Source organism: Toxotes jaculatrix, chromosome 20 (assembly GCF_017976425.1).
Source record: "Toxotes jaculatrix isolate fToxJac2 chromosome 20, fToxJac2.pri, whole genome shotgun sequence".
Lineage (NCBI taxonomy): Eukaryota > Metazoa > Chordata > Actinopteri > Toxotidae > Toxotes > Toxotes jaculatrix.
This window is the reverse complement of record NC_054413.1, coordinates 4,009,753-4,027,503: the sequence shown is the minus strand read 5'-3', so window position 1 is coordinate 4,027,503 and position 17,751 is coordinate 4,009,753. Positions and strand designations below refer to the sequence as shown.

Sequence of the window (17,751 nt, the reverse complement as noted above, 5' to 3'; positions counted from 1 at the left end):
GGGATTTGCAGGGGAGACATAGAAATGCATCAGGGTGGAGATCAATCTAGCGTGCTGCACGGAGCCATGCAGAAAGACGCTGTTTTCACATGTTCAGGCTCAGATATTTTATCGAAACGAGATCTGCCGTGTACACGCTGACTGTTTCTGCATGACAGCACAGAATAATCTGACATTCAACACTGAAACTGTAATCTGTAAACAAGGCAGGATTTATGGAGTAACCTACAAACTTAAGTTCCCTTTGCACAACCGTTTTACAAGCAATCTATTTTTAGCATTCGCTGCCAGCCATCACCACACCAGCTAGATACAGGAATATCATCCACATTCATTCACTAACCAATAACCTGACTCCCCAGTTTACTTTCACTCTGCAGATTTCAAACATTATTACTTTCCAGCACCTTGTCGCAGCAAATTGCATTGATTTGCCGGCTCTAAATCAGTGGGCTTTAATTACATTTACCCTGCATTGCTTTGCTAAGCATATAGCTCCACATGATTGCAACTAAATTGCAATTAGCCAGTGCCCCAAGCACCCAAGAGGAAGACGTAATGGTGGATTCAAGTAAATCAATGGTATGTGGGTGTTGGACAGAGTCTGGTCATCTGCAGGAATAATTAGATGCTGCAGAAGCAGGCAAACAATGTCAGTATTTCTTAACTGATGCAAAATTACACAGACCGATCTTCACTGATTACAGCGGCAGATTACGTAATGATGAGTAATCTTAATTAATTACGTAATCAGATTTTGCTAAATCTAGTTATGGTCTGCACATGTTTAATCTCTGTTACACTCTATAATCATCCATTTTTTGGTGCATTAAATGCAGCACGAATCTCAGTGTCACATAAAGCTCACAGTTTGTTAGACTAGGAGCTATGTTATTCCTTACTAGCAGAACCAAGACATGGAGCCAGTGGAAACAATCACAAACCAATGCGAAAACTTAAGAAGGTTGTTTTCCTTTATGATGATGATTGTTTGCTGTATAGAAAGTAATGCACCAGCTATGGACATTACTTTGATACTTTCTTTGCTTACACTTTAACCCAGTGTTCTGCCTGCAGGACACCGTCACAGACTTTATTCTGTGGCGAGCATATTCAGATTGCTTGCCAAAAAAAAAAAAAAAAAAAAAAAAATCAAATCAAATCAAATCAAATCCTCACATTTGAGAAGCTGGAGCCAGTGATTGTTTGACATTTTGGCAAGACAATTTATACAAAGGATCAATCTAATGTTTGTTGAAACTCTAAAAAACTGTTTTAAAGTCTTAATTTAATCAATCGCCATCAAAAGAACTGAACTTCTAATATCGAACACATCTCATTAAAGTGACTTTCACTGGCAGGCTTTGATGGAAAAACTGGACAAACTTGACCCAGAACAAACGTAAACAGAGTTTGTGTTAAGAATACCAAATATTCAAAGGTTGAGGTCAGACAAATGTAATGGAGTTTATTTTCTGTGAGGGACTGAATGAGTGCAGTCTGTGTGAAGCAGCATGAGCGGCTGGTCAACAGATGGTAGTGTTGACAGGCTGCTGGGTTCGTTGGCCAGCTCTGTGTACATTTAGCAGGGGGTCACCAACAAGCCCTGGGATGTTTGTCTCTGCCAGTCCCGTTTTATCACACGCACACCTTGACTGTGAAAACCCTGCTTATCACAGCTCCATGCAGCTGTCAAAAAAAAAAAACATCCGAACGGCATGATTTATGAATTGAGGTTCTGACAAGGCAAACAATCCTGCTCTGTGCCGCTGCTGCAGATATGAAACTTTGTTCTGAGCTCCGATTCCGTTTTAGATGAATGAGTGACAGTGTGAACTGAAGGTCAAGCTTAATGCCAACCTTCAGTCAAGGAGAGGATTTTTGTTTTCTGCTGAAAGGAGCACAGCACGAACATCATCAGCAAATACGTCAAGAAATGACCGCGTGAAAGGATGCGTGTCCACACGTGCACAACCACACATACAAATGCACACGCACCAAAACCAGCAAGTGTCTCAAGCTTACCGGAAAGTAGAGAAGCAGAGCTCCACACAGGATGGCCTCCAGCAGGACTAGACCTGATGCTCTGATACTCTGACAAAAACAACAACAACAACAACAAATATTAACCCTCTCATTTAACCAGACTTTACTTAAACAAGCATCAAATAATTTTGGACACTTCTTGGCAGCACAACAGATTGTTAACACAATATTTGACTTACTATAAAATTGTTTTGGCTAATGTGTTAGCAAGACAGAACTGCACAGTCGGGTGATGATTCCCAGTATGTTCATCACTCTGAGCAACCCCTTTCTACATTATGTTTAACCATTTGATCTATTATTAATACAAAAATATTAATTAGAGCAGCTTTAATTTTCATGTTCATTTATGCATAAGACATTTCACAGTTTCAAAGTCCCATTCAAAAAAAGCTTTTCTAAAGAATAGAAGGTCATTCATGCTCTTACTTTGCAGCATTAAGGTTATGGCAGGATAATGTTTTACTTTGCTAAATGTAGTAGAGTAGCCTGCAATGTATCTTTTAAAATGTCCTTCATATTGCAGGAGGTGTAAACAAGCCTAAAACAACAGGATATTAAAATGTCCAAGAGGATGTAAAAGGAGAACGTAGCTTTCTTCTTTGTTGGTTGAAAGACAACAAAGTACAATGAAAGCTGCTGTCTCAAGGACTTTTTATAGAAGGGTTCACCATTTCAGGCTCTATCTGTGCACCTCTTGTGTAAGATATTTAACGACATATCGTCCTCTAATTGACAAGATGCTTGAGGGGGCTTTCAAAGAGCAGAAGACAGCTGTGCTACCCATTTAAAAATACACACAAAAGACAAACACAAACCACTGGCCTTAGCTCTGTAGACCCAATGAGTGATGTTAATCTCATTTGAAATATTATAAAATAAAAATCTGCAAAGCAAATGAATGAATTTGTTTATGAAAATGAATTGTTCTTAATTTATCAGAAAGTCTGTGAGGGGCTTTGAAACTAAGCTCTTAAACTCAGTTTTGATAAGATTAATGAGGATTACATAAATGGTCTTTAAATCATAACAAAGCCCTGGAGCATCTAAAAGGTTCATCTGCTTTATTAATGGGAGTGAACCTTTGTTCGACTCAGACTGATACGATGGCAAAGTCTTCAGGTGAGTGGGTGATAGAGCAGCTAGATGCTCCCACTGTCAGGTATGTGGAGAATCTTCAGGTTAATTCTCACATGTCTGATGCTCAAGACAAAGCCTTTAATTAAGCCAGTTAATTGACAGAAGCAGCTAAAAGCTCAAAAGTTCGATCAAACGTTTACTTGGGTAGAAAGTAAACTCAGTAAGTACAAAACTACTATCACCAACTTTCATTTAAACTGAGCTCAGCTATTCTGTAGTAAAACACAGAGCTTTTGCAACCATACTGATAAATGTGATATATAAACAGTATTCACAGTCACAAAGCAGCAACTGTACACTTACATCCAGAAGCAATTTTCATTTTCAAAGTTTTTTCCACTGAACATTTGACTGATTTCCTGGAAATACATGCACAGAGCCAAATAAAGAAAGCAACAGCAAGAACCTCATAATTTATCACTTTAATATTCCAAGAATCTGTCAATTGTTAGCACAACATCACACCTGTGAATGTAGAGAGACTTGATGTTTCGTTGAAGTGTTATGAATATCTAATTCATGAGCTAAATCTGAATCTTTGCTTTCCATGATGATGATGATGATGCAGGGGAAATGTCATCACATTTCAAGGAGGGTAATGCAGAGAATATATTATTACAGTGATTAAACTAGGTGTCATTATCAGTCGGGTGCAAAACTATATATATATAGATAGATGTACTATATATCATCTGAGCTTTCTTGAAAAAAGTCGTGTGACATATTATCACTTAACCTGTAAAACATGCAGTGGTCAGTGGCTTGATGTACAAATCACAATAAATTCACTTTAGTGCTCACACTTTTTTTGTCAGTTGTCATCAAGGTGCTGATGCTGAGTTGATGTGAGGTATCTGAGCTGTTTGAAATTATTTCAAAGCTTTATTGTGACCACGCACATATGGATTCACTGATTTATTCATCCAAAGGGCTTTGATGACCATATGGCCCGGAAAACATCAAACACGCAACACAATGGTGTATTAGAGGACTGGATCTGTGTGGGTCTCTCGCTGGCACTGCAAACTTTTACCCTTTATGGTGAAATCAGAAATTAGTCTTGTCAGGTAAAATTTTAAAAAATCAGTCATCGTGCCAACAGAATTTGTTATGAGCGTGGAAAAATTCCTACCTTATTCCTGCGAAAATGGTAGATAAGCACCATGCTAATGAAGACAATCAGCAAGCAGAGGCACTGGAAGGAGAGCACAGCCATGCGAAGAGCTCCGTCCTCTCGTGCCACACAGGGGGTGTCGTCCTTACAGAAGGCGCAGCCCTGCTGGCACGGCAGGCAGTCGCTGGATGACCCCTCATCTGCATTGGGGCCGCTCTCTGCAGCTTTTCCCTTTCTCCCCATCCCTGTCAAAGTCGAGAATATGGAATAAATAAGGTGTTTAATTCCGTACATTCAAGGCATGAAATCTGTGCACGTGGTGCAGTGCCTTTCTGTCGCTGCTGCTGGTCAAGAAGTTCATTCATCTGCAGATTTCTTTTATTTCTGCAGTTGCAAGGAGTCCATGGAAAATTTGAAGTAGAAATAAAAAAAAAAATACATGGATATCTCCATAAGGTTGTAAGACCTGAAAACCATGTGTTGACTACACTTAAATTAATGTAATTGAGTAATGTGATGGATGGTGTCATTGAAGTGGTGCTTGAGTTCACCTGATATGGCTTTGGCAGTATTTCTGACAAAAACAAGGCAGTAAAACCTACTTATTGTCACCTTTGAGCTGTGACTCATCTTAAGACCTTTTCCTTATTGAAAACTTTTCTGCAAAACTTGACCTTTAAATCTGTAGTTTCAAAAGTATCACATTTTGTTCTGCAGTGTTTATTTATACACTGTGTTAATTCGAAATTTGTTCATGTTTCCTCTGTTTTTTAAAGAGAACAGAAACTTCTTTGTCAATGAATTTTCCTCTGGATCTGTTGAGAACAGTATTAAAAGATAAAGGAGAGGAAGTTCTTCCATGACAGACTGAGGCTTCCTGAGTATATATATGCTTATCCCTCCCTGACCTTACAAGGATTCATCGACATTGTGTCAACACAAGAGAGATGGATCTATATGTGTGAACATGAAAAGTCAACAGTGCTGCACCTTGTTCAGTCACTGGCATATCATACAAGGCTGATGACTACGGCTTCCTCGGAAAAAGCACAGGGAGGCATGTCAGCACTTAGTTATTTTATTCTGACAAGGACAGGGACGATGGGGAGTCTATATGCAGAGCAGATTGACTAAAACCATTAAAATCTACTCTTTTTGAAGCTCTGCAGACACGGGTGGGGAAAGTTAAAGTTTGCAAGAATTACCACTGAGATGATGCATAAACCAGCCGCTAAACCACTAACTGCCCCTGGAGGAGCTGTTCTGATGCCAAAAATGAAAGAGTTTGGTCACACTGGACTGCGCCAAACATGAAAACATGTTGCTGAATGTGAAGGCAAATGCTAAAAGAAAGAAAGAAGCACTCCAAAAAAAAAAAAAAAAAAAAAAAAAAAAAGAAAACTCCCACGGTAAACTAAGGTAAAAACCAAACAAACCCAAGGGACAAGAAGCAGCCAGTGGACTTGTTATTGGTTTGCATAGAAATCCCCTGAGAGATGCCCATATGGTTGGATAGATAACGAATGGTTTACTCATATAGAGCTTTTACAGAGGCTTTATTGCAAACAGCCATTGTCTCAGAGATTTGCAGGGATTTTGCCTTTAAAAAGAAACTGGCCTATTTTTCAAAGCTATGACTCTGCACATCATTGATCCCTTCAAAAGGACTACTTATCTCTGTAGCTGTGAGTCATATCCTTTAGCTCATTCTCATTGGTTTGTTGCACCAACATCTAAGTGACAGTCAGAGGAAGCTTGACTGCAGTGACTTCTCTCTCATATTCCTATGCAAGATCCACAGTGGAAGATCACTGGGAGACAAAGGAAAGTGAGTTGCACTGGCTTTCTCTGCAAAGGAGTGTCAAGGATGTCCCCTTGTGGATTAACAGGCTTGTTATTGGCCCCATGGTGGGCTAGACTGCAGCACTACGCCTCGCTAACAGGCTTGCCTTGCCTCTCCTCTCTATTATTGTGTTCTCGAAGACACACACACGTGTATGCACACACACACACACACACACACACTGAGCTTTCATGCAAACTTGCACACATGAACACGCAAGTTTGTGTGCACTCGCAGCACAGCAAACAGCTCAAGCAGACAGCATGGATATCCAGCTCTCCGACAAAAGAAACTGTGGAGCCTTTTGCTTCTTTGTGCATGAAGGGGAATGTTTTAGGGTATAAAATGGGCACAATAAAACGATGCAAAAATTAAGTGAAGGAGGACGTGAGGGAAAATGGGTGAAAAAGGGGTAAAATTGAGATGGACACAGAGGAACATGCTGCATGAGGTTTGAGTGGGATGAGACAGGAAGGAAAGTGGATTTAAATGAAAGTACGGCAGAGAGAGCAATGGAGGCCAGGTGAAAACCACTGGGGTTCTGTGTCTGCAAAAGCCTTTTTTAATTAACTCACAGCCGACAGAATAAACTGGGAAAAGTAACTACCATTAAAAAGATATTTCCCATCTCGAGCCTGATTAGCCTCCCCAGGTACTGAGGCTACTTCAATTTTCAGACAGGGCACTAACACGTGTCCCTTTCATTAGCATAGTTATAAAATCAGGATGTTATATAATGTAACACAAGACGTGAGGATATGGTCCTTTTGCTGACAGCCGATGGTCATGACAATCAACATACTGTGTGTGCAACTTTGAAGCTGAGTCAAAAACTAATAAAAGGGACAACAATGAAAAGACCTTGACGAACTGTCCCTACTAAACAGACCTCTTTGTCATTTTTTAACCTTTGCTGCCAAATTACTTGAAATGTGAGCTCATAAAGTTTTGTAATTAGCTTAAGTTGATGGATCTTAAATGAGGTAGAAATCTGCACCACTTGAGCACATTATTAAAAATGAAGAGTCCTCCATGCTCCATCTTGTGGCCCCCGTCTTGTAGAGGTGTCCTATGTCAAAGGCAGGACCTTATTGGCTTTCAGGCAGACTGAGGGAGCATCAGATTGATAAGATAAAAAAATATGTGTCAAAAGTCACAAGCTGAACCTTCACCAAATAGTATTGAGACATACAGCAGGTTGCTCAAGGTTGGCATCTTGTAATTTGCCAAGACAGATAAACTCTGCCAGTGTGTTATCTTTAACAGTGACATGCCATATATGATATCAGTGAAGTCTACATGTTGAGGCCAACCATCCTCATTACAACAGAGTAATGAAATCATATATTTTATCTGTTATCACCAAAAGTCATTTATTTGTCACTGACTTACTTGTAAAGCCATTTACAGCCACTCTGCTGGGGTGGTAGAATCCTTTCTTGCAGTGGCACGTGTACTTGTCTAGGACAAATCCATGACCACGGATTGGCAAACACTGTGAAGAAGAAACAAAGAAACAAGCATGTACATCAACAACACAAAGGAGATAATATATTAGCCATTTAAATCCAACATAATCAATGAAAGAATTTCACAAATACTGTAAGACAAACTGATAAGAAACCTATGAAAAATGCAATTAAAATATGTCAGTACTAAACCAAAAGTACAGCCTGTAGCTGAAATTCAGCGAACAGAATGTGGGATCAAATGTCTTGTGCGAGGGACAAAGGTCTAATTATTTAAGTTGTGAGATTCCTCTCTGTCTATCTGTGCCTTCTCTCCACTCAGTATTAAATTAGTGAAGCCTCCTCCGTTTGATTGAACGTCTGATAGGAAACAGACCGAGGGCTGCTGAGAAAAACATGAGGGCTGTCAGGGGGCATCCTTGGCAGACTTTGTGTGCTGTTTGCCAAATTACAAGATATAATTAATGTCTAAATTAAGAACAGACTTATTTGCATGATTAAAGGAGAACCATTAATTCAATTTCTTGTGGGAATGAGATTCCATCTTCTCTTCCATATGAACATATTTGGGTCATTGACACAAACCTTTAATTTTTTTTCTTGCTCTTTCTCTTTTTCTCAAACTACATAACAGTCTTTTTTTTTTCTTTTTTTTCACACAACGTGGACGTGTTTTTCTAAGCGGAGATGATAATGACTTATGAGTCCCAAGAAACGACGAGGGGCCCAGAATAGCAACGGTACTTCAGCTGACACTTGACACGCTATGAAGTGTTTGTGACCTGACTGTGAGATCTGGAGGCAAGGCCAGTGGCAGTGTCTAAATGAAGCACCAGTCACTGTGATGCTCTTCACAGCGGACTGGACTCTGCACATCTTAAGAGGCAGCTATTTCTGACTATCTCTGAAAGGTCCTTGGTGAGGTCTGAATGTATTTTCCAGTCTGAGAGTGTAGGGCCCTCAGCCAAAGCCTTGGAGAGGCCAGTCAGGGCTCAAAAGCACAAGGTAATTACCAGGTTACTTTTCAGTGAACAAGTTTCTCAAACAAATTCCACCGAAGAGACCAAAGCATTTAAAGTGGCACTACACTAATCTGTTGAAGACGGCCTCTCGTATCAGTGGTGACAGCCTTGAAAAGGGTCCTTCTGATCTTGATATCGTAAACCTGTGTGTGTGAAACTTCCCACTACATATTTTGGCTTCATCAGTGTGACAAAACGACTTACAGTGAAAATTTGGTCATTTCAAGATTTTTCATTGTATGTCTTTAAAATATGTTTCAACGTTAGCCCCAATTGCAGAACGTATTTAATCTATTTTGTTTCTGTGCTGATATTCTGATCTTTATTCTTTGTTTTAAAATAAATAAAAATCCAACCTCCCCTGTATGTCAACCTCCCCATGAATGAAGTTCTAACTCACCAACTGGGAAACAGTTAGCTTTAATTCAACACATCCTGTGTGTGTTGAAATTTTGTTGGGTGTATTTGGGGAAAAGAGGATGAAGCCACACACTAGATGAAGGCTCCCTATTGGAGCCTCTCGGTTTTTTTTTTTAGGCTGCTGAGAGGTGTATACCTGCAGGTTTAAATGAGCACTGTGGTGCAACGTGAGTCAGGTAACTGATTTCATGTTTGATTTCCCAACAGCTGTCTCCTCAGGACAGGTGGAGCATGCTGAAGCTATTGCCTGCCACTGTTAATATGCCCACCTCACAGAGACACCAGAAGAAACAGCCAGAGACAGGTGCTCGTGTGTGTATGTGTGTCTGTGTGTGCAAGTATGCATATTTTTTGCATGTGTGACAGGAAGAGCCAGCAATAGGCCTGGCAGTGCCTCCCACTCCTGCCTACTGCGGTGATTGATGCGGGGGCTCGGACGTGGAGTATGTTGAACGAGGAAGCAGCCAAGACGGCGCAGCCTGCCTCGCAGCTACCTGCCATCATTCACATGTGATCCCAACGGCAGAGGTCCAGCCAGGAGCCAGACTCATATCAACGAGCCATAAAATGAAGCGCCGGACCAGACCTTCATAGGACTTCATGTGGGGATGAAGGGCTGAGGATGTGATGGAACGTGTAGTAGTAAGGTCATATTTCTGTTGCAAGAAGAGATTTTTCCCATTTTCTTCTTGCAGAAAGTTCTCACAAAAAATATGAATTAAAAAAATATATGTAAATAATATTGTTTATCATATAAAGCAGGAAAAATTTGGGATTTTTTGAGCACCTGTAGTGATATGAAGCTATGTTTTGATGTGTCGGTCCCTGTTTTAATGCACACACACAAGAACACAAAAGCATGTGCACAAGCATGTGAGTGATATGATTCACATTTCTGCCAATGCTGTCTCACTATTCCACAGATTAACAAGTGGTGCCAAGCATTTCAAACTCAGGGATCGTTCGGTTTTCTTTATTATATGTGACAGAAAATAAAATACATGTGGGTTTTGGACAGTTGGTTGGACAAAACAAGGCATTTTAATACTTTACCTTGGGCTTTTTCATAGATATTGTCAGTATTTGTAACAAATATATGCTACATACAGCCACGTCTGTTGTGATTATCAGACAACATATTGCTCTACTATTCTGAATAAATCATACACAGGCAGTGACCTATATACTTTACATTTGATGGTGTCCTGTTCAGAGCGTCTCAGGCAGCCATGTTGTTCTTTCCATAATGAGCTGAAGGCATCAACTGTGCTGCCACAGAGCAGAAATCACATCAAATTAACTGACAATTAATTAGGTTTCTGTGATTGAGAAAAATGTGTTTGACTGCACAAAATCTCTTACTGTTGTTTCTGATAAGATCTGACATGGATGCAAGAAATAAAGTCATTTGGCCATCAAAACTAAGAGCTGTAATTTAATTGCAATATGAAAAATAGTCTGTTTTAGTCCTGTCAGCCATGTCTCTACCTGTGGATGTAGAGAGAAGTAAATATAATCTGCCTCATTCATTCTTTATGACAGTCACATGTAAGAGAGACACCCGGAGCTTGTTCTGTATGTCTCCAGCACCCCAGGTTTCCCCACCAGCACCGCTCGTTGTTGTTTACATCCCAGCTGTGGCAGCTGTCAATCACACACACACTCTGACATGCTAATTGCCATGGTGACGTGTGTGACCGCGAGCGAGAGCCTTTTTATCGGAGTGCGTCACGCTGTCAGGCCAGCATGCTCTGCCTGCAACAGGGCACTTATAACGGGCCGCAGGACTCGGAAATAAGCCCCCCCCCCCCCCCCCTCTCTCTCTCTGCGTGTGTGTGTGTGTGGTTTGTATGTAATTTCTCACGCTGGTGCTGTTTGTAACATGGTTGATCTTAAACTGAAATTAGGCATGAATAAAAGCAGAAACCAGAGCCCCAATTCATCCCTGATATCTAAATTGTATATTGCTAAAAGGATATGGACAACCCAGCTCCTATGTTGATTTTTGGTATGAAGCTGTTTTTCAGAATTTGGATTAGAACCTTTTGTTCCAGTTAAGGGAACTTATCATGCTTGCGCCCTAAATGCCTTTAACCTAAATGCCTTCAAAAACTGTCACAGGTTGTACATGTTCATGAGCTGAGAGAATACTAACCTAAGAATGACTTTCTCTATTCAGGAACAGCAATATATGTTTAAATATATGTTTAAATCCTGTTGTGATCTTGATCTGATCTTGTGAATCAGTTCCTAGTTTACTTCCTGTCTTTGTCTTTTTCCTGCCTTGTTGATTGCCTGCCCCGCCCTAATGTGTATCACCTGTGACCAATTCTTCCTGTGTATTTAAGTCTTGTTCCTCCTGTCTGCAAGTCTTTGTCAGTTTGTCTTTGTTGGCCTCTGTGTGTTGCTCTCCTGCGTCAGCTACCTGTGTCTGTTCCCAAGTTTGCTCTGGTGATCTCTGCCCTGTATTAGGCTCATCCTTTGAGTTGCACCCAAGTTTATGTGTTTTGAGTTTTCTCTTAAGGGGTCACTCTTGGTTTTCCGAGTTTTGTTTCTTGGCAGTACGAACTTTGAAGCCAGCGGTTTTTGTTATTAAAATTATCGTCTTTCATCAGTTCACCTTGTGTGTCTGCGCCTGGGCCCTCTCCCTAGTGTTCCTGGCTGCACACATCACAAAAAATCCATAAATATAGCTGCATTTTCAATATATCTCAATGTTTTCAATCAATTATTCTTCACAGTTCATATCCATTTTGCTGCGTCTACTGCATTTCCTAGAATGCATTAGTTTGACCCTAAATGACACTAGAAATTTAAATTCAGAACAGCTTATAGACTTTGCAGTTTATTGGTGGTGCTGTGTGAAGTATGAGTTATGGCTCTGCTCTAGATTCCAATTACTGTCTCCCATTTTTCTTTAATAACTTTGGGCTATTTTAGGAGCCACACTGACCCTGCTTTGGAAGGCTACCTAACTCTGTGTGTGACCTCTGAACTCCACATTGACAGTGAAAGTGGATTAGCTTTGAGCATGGAGAAGCCTGAAAGGTTTTACTCATTTTGGTGCAGCAGTGCTACTTGCAGCCACTGACGTACTGCTGCAGCGAGTCAGTAAAGACCACTTCAGATTTCAAAAGGCATTTACAAGTAACTTCTTTTTCAGAAAACACATTTTCTATATTATCAAATTAAACCTTTAAAATTAAATGTTAAAATTCCAAAGTGAGAATAGCGTGTGAAATATACCTGAATCCCTTTAAAAATATAGCTCTATACCTACTGTGCATCATTGCATTAAACTACATTAAGCTGCAGGAACCACTGCACACAAATGTGCACACACTGCACATGCTTTTTCCTGACATCAAACACAGCAGTTCTCCTCCATCACCTCTCTGTGACATGAAGCAGGGGAATAAAAAAACAACTCCTAGAGTAGCACTAATTACTGCAGAGGCCAGGCGTCTTTCACCTGACCAGGAAACCAGGAACTAGCTCAATTCTTCAGGCTAATTAGGGCCTGCCGAGGACTCTTCCACTCTCTGAAATAAGCCCACGCTCTTCCGGTCCAGCACAGTGCCTAATCAACCACTAATAGGCCTCTGTAGATATTTGTAATGATCTTACAGAGTGCAACATAAACCCAGAGGAAAGCTTATCATCCAGTAATTACAGATTGAACTATAGAATGCACAGAAAGGAGGTTAGAAGGAGAAGACTTGGCTCGAGGGCAGTTTATTCTGCACATGCAGTGCAGATGTGTCTGTGCATGTGTTTGCATGTGTGTGCAGTGTGCTGTAAATTTCCAGCTCAAGATGTGTATGAAGGCACCAGGGAAATTAGACGATGAGCTGGTTTTATTTTTTTAAAAAGCAGAACAAAAAGTAGCCCAAGACTGGATTATTGCCATATCCCAAAATCATTTAGGCTTTATAATCTGTACAGCGAACAACAGCCTCTATATTTTATCTCTGAGCAAACAAATAAACTCATGGTTGGACACACACTGCATGTCCAGGAAACACAAAAGCAGTGGTAGAGTTATAATAAGAATTACAATATAAAGCGTATTAAGTCTTATATTGAGTAAATAACACAAGCTAACCCTGTCTTCTGACTGGATGTCACTGAGAATGTAAAGAGTACAGCAGGTCCAGTTGGTTCACTAGTTAGTGCTTCTTGATGGATGGGTCCATAAGTCAGAGCAGCAAGTGCATCATGGTGTGTGTGTGTGAGAAAGTGAGACAGGGAGTAAATGAGACATAAAGTGGGAATGGAGGGAGAGTTTTGATGTAAAAATATTTTCTTCAGCCTGGGATTGAACTGATTTTTTTTTTTTTTTTTTTTTTGGCTGTCGGGTAGAGAAAGAAATTGATCCTAGGTCTGGCTTAGACCGGAATTTCAGCCCTGAGCATTACTGTAACTCAGCCATAAAGACGGACACAGAGGCAAACAGGCGAAGCCTACACATTCACAGAGACACTACAGAGAGCTGCATGGCTGTGTGTCTGTGCTCAGAGGGACAGCTAGTCAGCCAGCCAGGCCTTTAAACGAGGTCAACCAGCAGGAGTTACCCGGAGCAGAGCTGCCCGGACAGTTAGGCCTCACTTTGGGTGCTGTCCAAAGACCAGAGCCTAAACACCAGTGAGATAAACACTCGGGCCTAGAGGGAGCTTAACACTGTCATCAAGCTGGGACAAGTAAACACATACAGCTCCTTAGCACATACAACAGACACCACTGGGATATTGCTTTCATAATCACTTTCACAGCTTATGTTAGTGTCAAAGTGAACTGGCCGGGCACATATGTTCATAAAATGATGCCCCGCTCACACAGTACAATGCACAGTAACACTGACTCTTGCAACTTGCAGAGGTTGGTCCTATACACCGCAGTCATGCGCACAGTCACGCACAAGCAAGAACAATGAGCACTGAAAACGAGAGTTCAGGCGTTTTCTGACTTCCTCACAGAAACCTCCAGGGGAACAAAGTGTTCCCACTGCCATGGCGAGAAGGCCCAGTTGAGATGCCTTGGGCATCTGATCCTCCTCAGTATCTCCCTTGTGGAGATATTCCTAAACAAGTCCAGCAGGGACGAGACCCTGTGGCAGACCCAGAACATACTGGAGAGATTATATGTCCCAGCTGGCCTCAGGATCTCCTGGGAGGAACTAGAGGATGTAGCAGAGGAGAGGGATGTATGGGCCATCATGTTTAGCTTCCGTTACATGGATCCAAATAAGTGACATTATATGGATGGATGCTCCAAAACTTATTGTCTACCTTTGGTAGACAGAAGGTTTACTGGTGAAGACAGCTCAGTTAGGCCTAAACTGGAGTGAAGGCAGCAGCCAGGTAACTTCTGTGAAAGTAAACATAGCTGTCGTTATCCTCTATCTTCTTGTCTGTTCCCCTCACTTTTTTGTGCCTTTTTTCTATCCATTGTGAGCGTGCTGCTGTACTCATTTTACATCCAATCTCAGGGGTCCTTAGACAAATGTTACCTCTACATTCCACTCTTTTCCCATCCTCCCTGGACCGAGTGTTTGCTTTCTCCCTCAGTTTACGGTGCGCTTCTGAGGCTGGGCAGAGCGGATGTAAGACTTTGCCCGGGGGCGAGTGTATTCAAGTCTTCAAAGAGTTTCCATGTAAATTCAGAATTCCACCATTATCCACAGAGCCAATTAACAGGACAGTGGTTAAGGAAGGGCTGCACTGCCAAGGGCCAGGGGCCAAAGTTAAAAACCAGAAGTGTCCTGTGATCTCTCGTCCCTCTGCGTTATGGCCAACAGCCCTCAGCCTTGATGTTTTCATCTCCACCAACCCTGAGGAGACAGGGCTGCGGGACATAGAGTATCTTAGCTGTGTCCGATGTGAGATTTGAATTTTGTGTATTAGTAGTTGCATTTCCTAACACAAAAAAATGTTCTGTAAAATGGAAAACATTTCTCCTTGGATGACTGCATAACACTGACAAGTGAAAAAAGTAAGCAATGTTACTGTGACTGTGTTGGCAGGACATGCAATTGGATATTTTAATTTCATTCTGCTATAAAAACATTTTTTTTAAAAAGTTTTTTTTTTCCTTTCTCCAACACTGAAAACTTTTAAAAACTGTTTCCAGGATGTAACACTCCATCCATCTGCCGTGCTGCAGACGTATCTACATCTCTGTTCATCCTTAAGAAACTCGCTAATCTTTCTTTCTACAGTGGGAAGAAATCCACATTTATTGCTTTTTTTTCTTCCCTGATCTTGAGTAGGACTTGCTTACTTACTACAATGCTGTGTAATTCACCCAGCACAAAAGGATTTGCTAAAATTGAAGGGTGAATTTAAATCTGCTGGTGCACAGCAGTATTCTATTTCCTTCTTATCAAGCACCCTTATCAGCTCTGAAGCATAATCACAGCTTTGGTGCGATCACTGTAGATAATTACCAATTACCCTATTTATAGGCTCCTGAACATACTCTAATAGGCAACATAGCAAGTAACGTAGTTAATTAGGATGCTTCCAGTCCTTTCTCTGCACCCAAACTGCTGAAACAAGATCAGCAGGTTGAAAGGGTCTTGTGTCCAGTGTGAAACTACTCTTGACATGGGTCCCTTTTGGGAATCCCTGCCCCACTATGATGCTGTATGTCAAACACCGAGGGGGAGGGGTGGGGGGGATACCCAAGATCCTAAAAAGACTGCTATTTTTATTGAATGTGTGGCTGGGCCTGTAGATAAGGGGGTAAGCTTTTTGAATGAGTGTAGAGGGAACACTTGGATGGGGAAGCTGTCAGAGAAACAAGCAGTTAAATGTTACTCACCGCTGCTCAGCTAATGTATCACATTCACAGAGGGGCTTAGGGAGTTTTCTGGGCGTACAGCACATTGAGTGAAAAATCCAGTCTCAGTGAAAGAATGACACATTTGGATGTGACATAAATCGATGCATTATCTTAGGAATTTGAGCATGACTCAGAGAAAACATGACCAAATAAGCAGTTTCCTTTCAAAACTGTGCATGTGAGAAATCAATTCCTGCTATCCATTTCCTGATATTTAACATGGATACATGTGTTTCAATGCATCAAACATTTAATCACAGTTGGTTTCTACAATTTGAAACAAAAGGAAGCTCATTTTATGGTAAAACTCTTCAAAAGTACCTTCAAGCTCTGTTATTTCTGTTCTCTGAGATACATTATTATCCTCCAATGAAAAACTGGTTAACAAAGCAATTAAATTATATGAAGCAAATATGAACATAACATTTAAGAGCACTTTTAATGTTGTACTCAAAGTGCTTTTCATTAAGAGACGACTAGCATGAGTGTTTCAGTACACCCACCATTTAAAAAAAAAAAAAAAAAATGTCAGTTTCTCACAGAAAATGATTGCTAGCACAAAAGACAACTCATTATGGGGCAGAATGAGGCCTAAAACCTTTGCATGCAAATGAAGCAAAATTCCTGATGCTCAAATCAATCTTTTTTGTGACACACTGATTAATGAATTTCAGCTGGCAATCACTTTTCATAGTGTTTTAGAATGAATCCCATCAATTCAGCACGTCCTGTGTCTTTCTTAGGTTAAATGAATGAACCGAAATAAGGAAATCAAGTAGTAAGAGGCGCCGGCAGTTGTACATTACACTCTGGTGCCAGCATCCTCAAAATGCATGTTGCTCTGCAGCCACTGCTATCGAGATAAAGGACTCGTTATCATAGCTGCCAATACAATACATGGCTTTTGTCTGATCTTTTTAAATTAAAGCCAGCTGCAAGTACAGATTGCAGGACAAAAGACAATGAGATGTAAGTCACAGAAACAATGCATGACATGAATGGCTTGGGTTGTAGGTCACCACTGGGGTCAATGCCAATCACCTGTTTTTCTTTCTATCTTTTTTTTTTTTTAATCCCTGTCATGGCTGCGTATATGTGTGTGAACATGTAATGCTGATGTTTCATAGACAAAATAAATGTGTGAGGAAACAAGAACAGTCATGTGGGGGGACATAAGTCAGGTTCACACACTGACACAGAGGGGACAAAATTTTCACACAGTCACATTGTGGGGGACAAAAGTCTTTATTCTTGAAAGAATCTGCTTGTGCAGACACACTGTAGGGGATAGATCTAACCTGAGGACAAATGCTCCCCACAAGGTAAACAGTTAAGAGCTGAACAAGAATCTAACTGCACAAAGACATTGTGGGGACACAAATGTTCACACAGTCTCATGGGGACAAAAACAATCAAAGTCTGGTTTCCACCGGGTTAATTATTTATTTCAGAGCTAAGACTTTTTTATGCTTAAAATGATGCTGATGCTGTGGAAGTGTTGGAGTTAGGAGTATACAGTCAGGGCCGTGGTTTGAACTATGGTAAGCCTCCAGGGAATGAATGCAAGTCAAAATGATGTCCTAACAATGAGGACAACAAGTGCTTATGGTGCACACCTGCCTGTTTGCAAGCAAAAACCAGAGAAGCAGAAGTGAGAGCAGACTCAGCAGGAGACAGCAGCAGTTGTTTAACACTGATGGCGTTATTAATTCAGCAGCACAGGGTACACGGCAGAGAAATCAGCGTGTGATTGAGATGATAGCAGGCTGGGCCAGGACAACCTTGTGAACCAAGGTCAAGATGTAACAGTGATTCAACAGACAGAGCTGGAATATCCACTTCAGCTTTTCAACA

At 40.9% G+C, this 17,751-nt stretch overlaps 1 protein-coding gene across 1 annotated transcript in view; it reads right to left on the bottom strand.

Annotated features, from left to right (window-relative positions):
• The window catches only part of gpr158a (G protein-coupled receptor 158a), a 48,702-nt gene that overhangs the window by 16,514 nt on the left and 14,437 nt on the right, over positions 1-17,751 (bottom strand). Inside the window, exons 3-5 of the mRNA XM_041065988.1 lie at positions 7,536-7,638; positions 4,319-4,545; positions 2,026-2,094 (exon numbers count right to left, since the gene is read on the bottom strand). Of these exons, the coding sequence (XP_040921922.1) occupies positions 2,026-2,094; positions 4,319-4,545; positions 7,536-7,638 (399 nt within the window). The remainder of the gene's footprint in view (positions 1-2,025; positions 2,095-4,318; positions 4,546-7,535; positions 7,639-17,751) is intronic.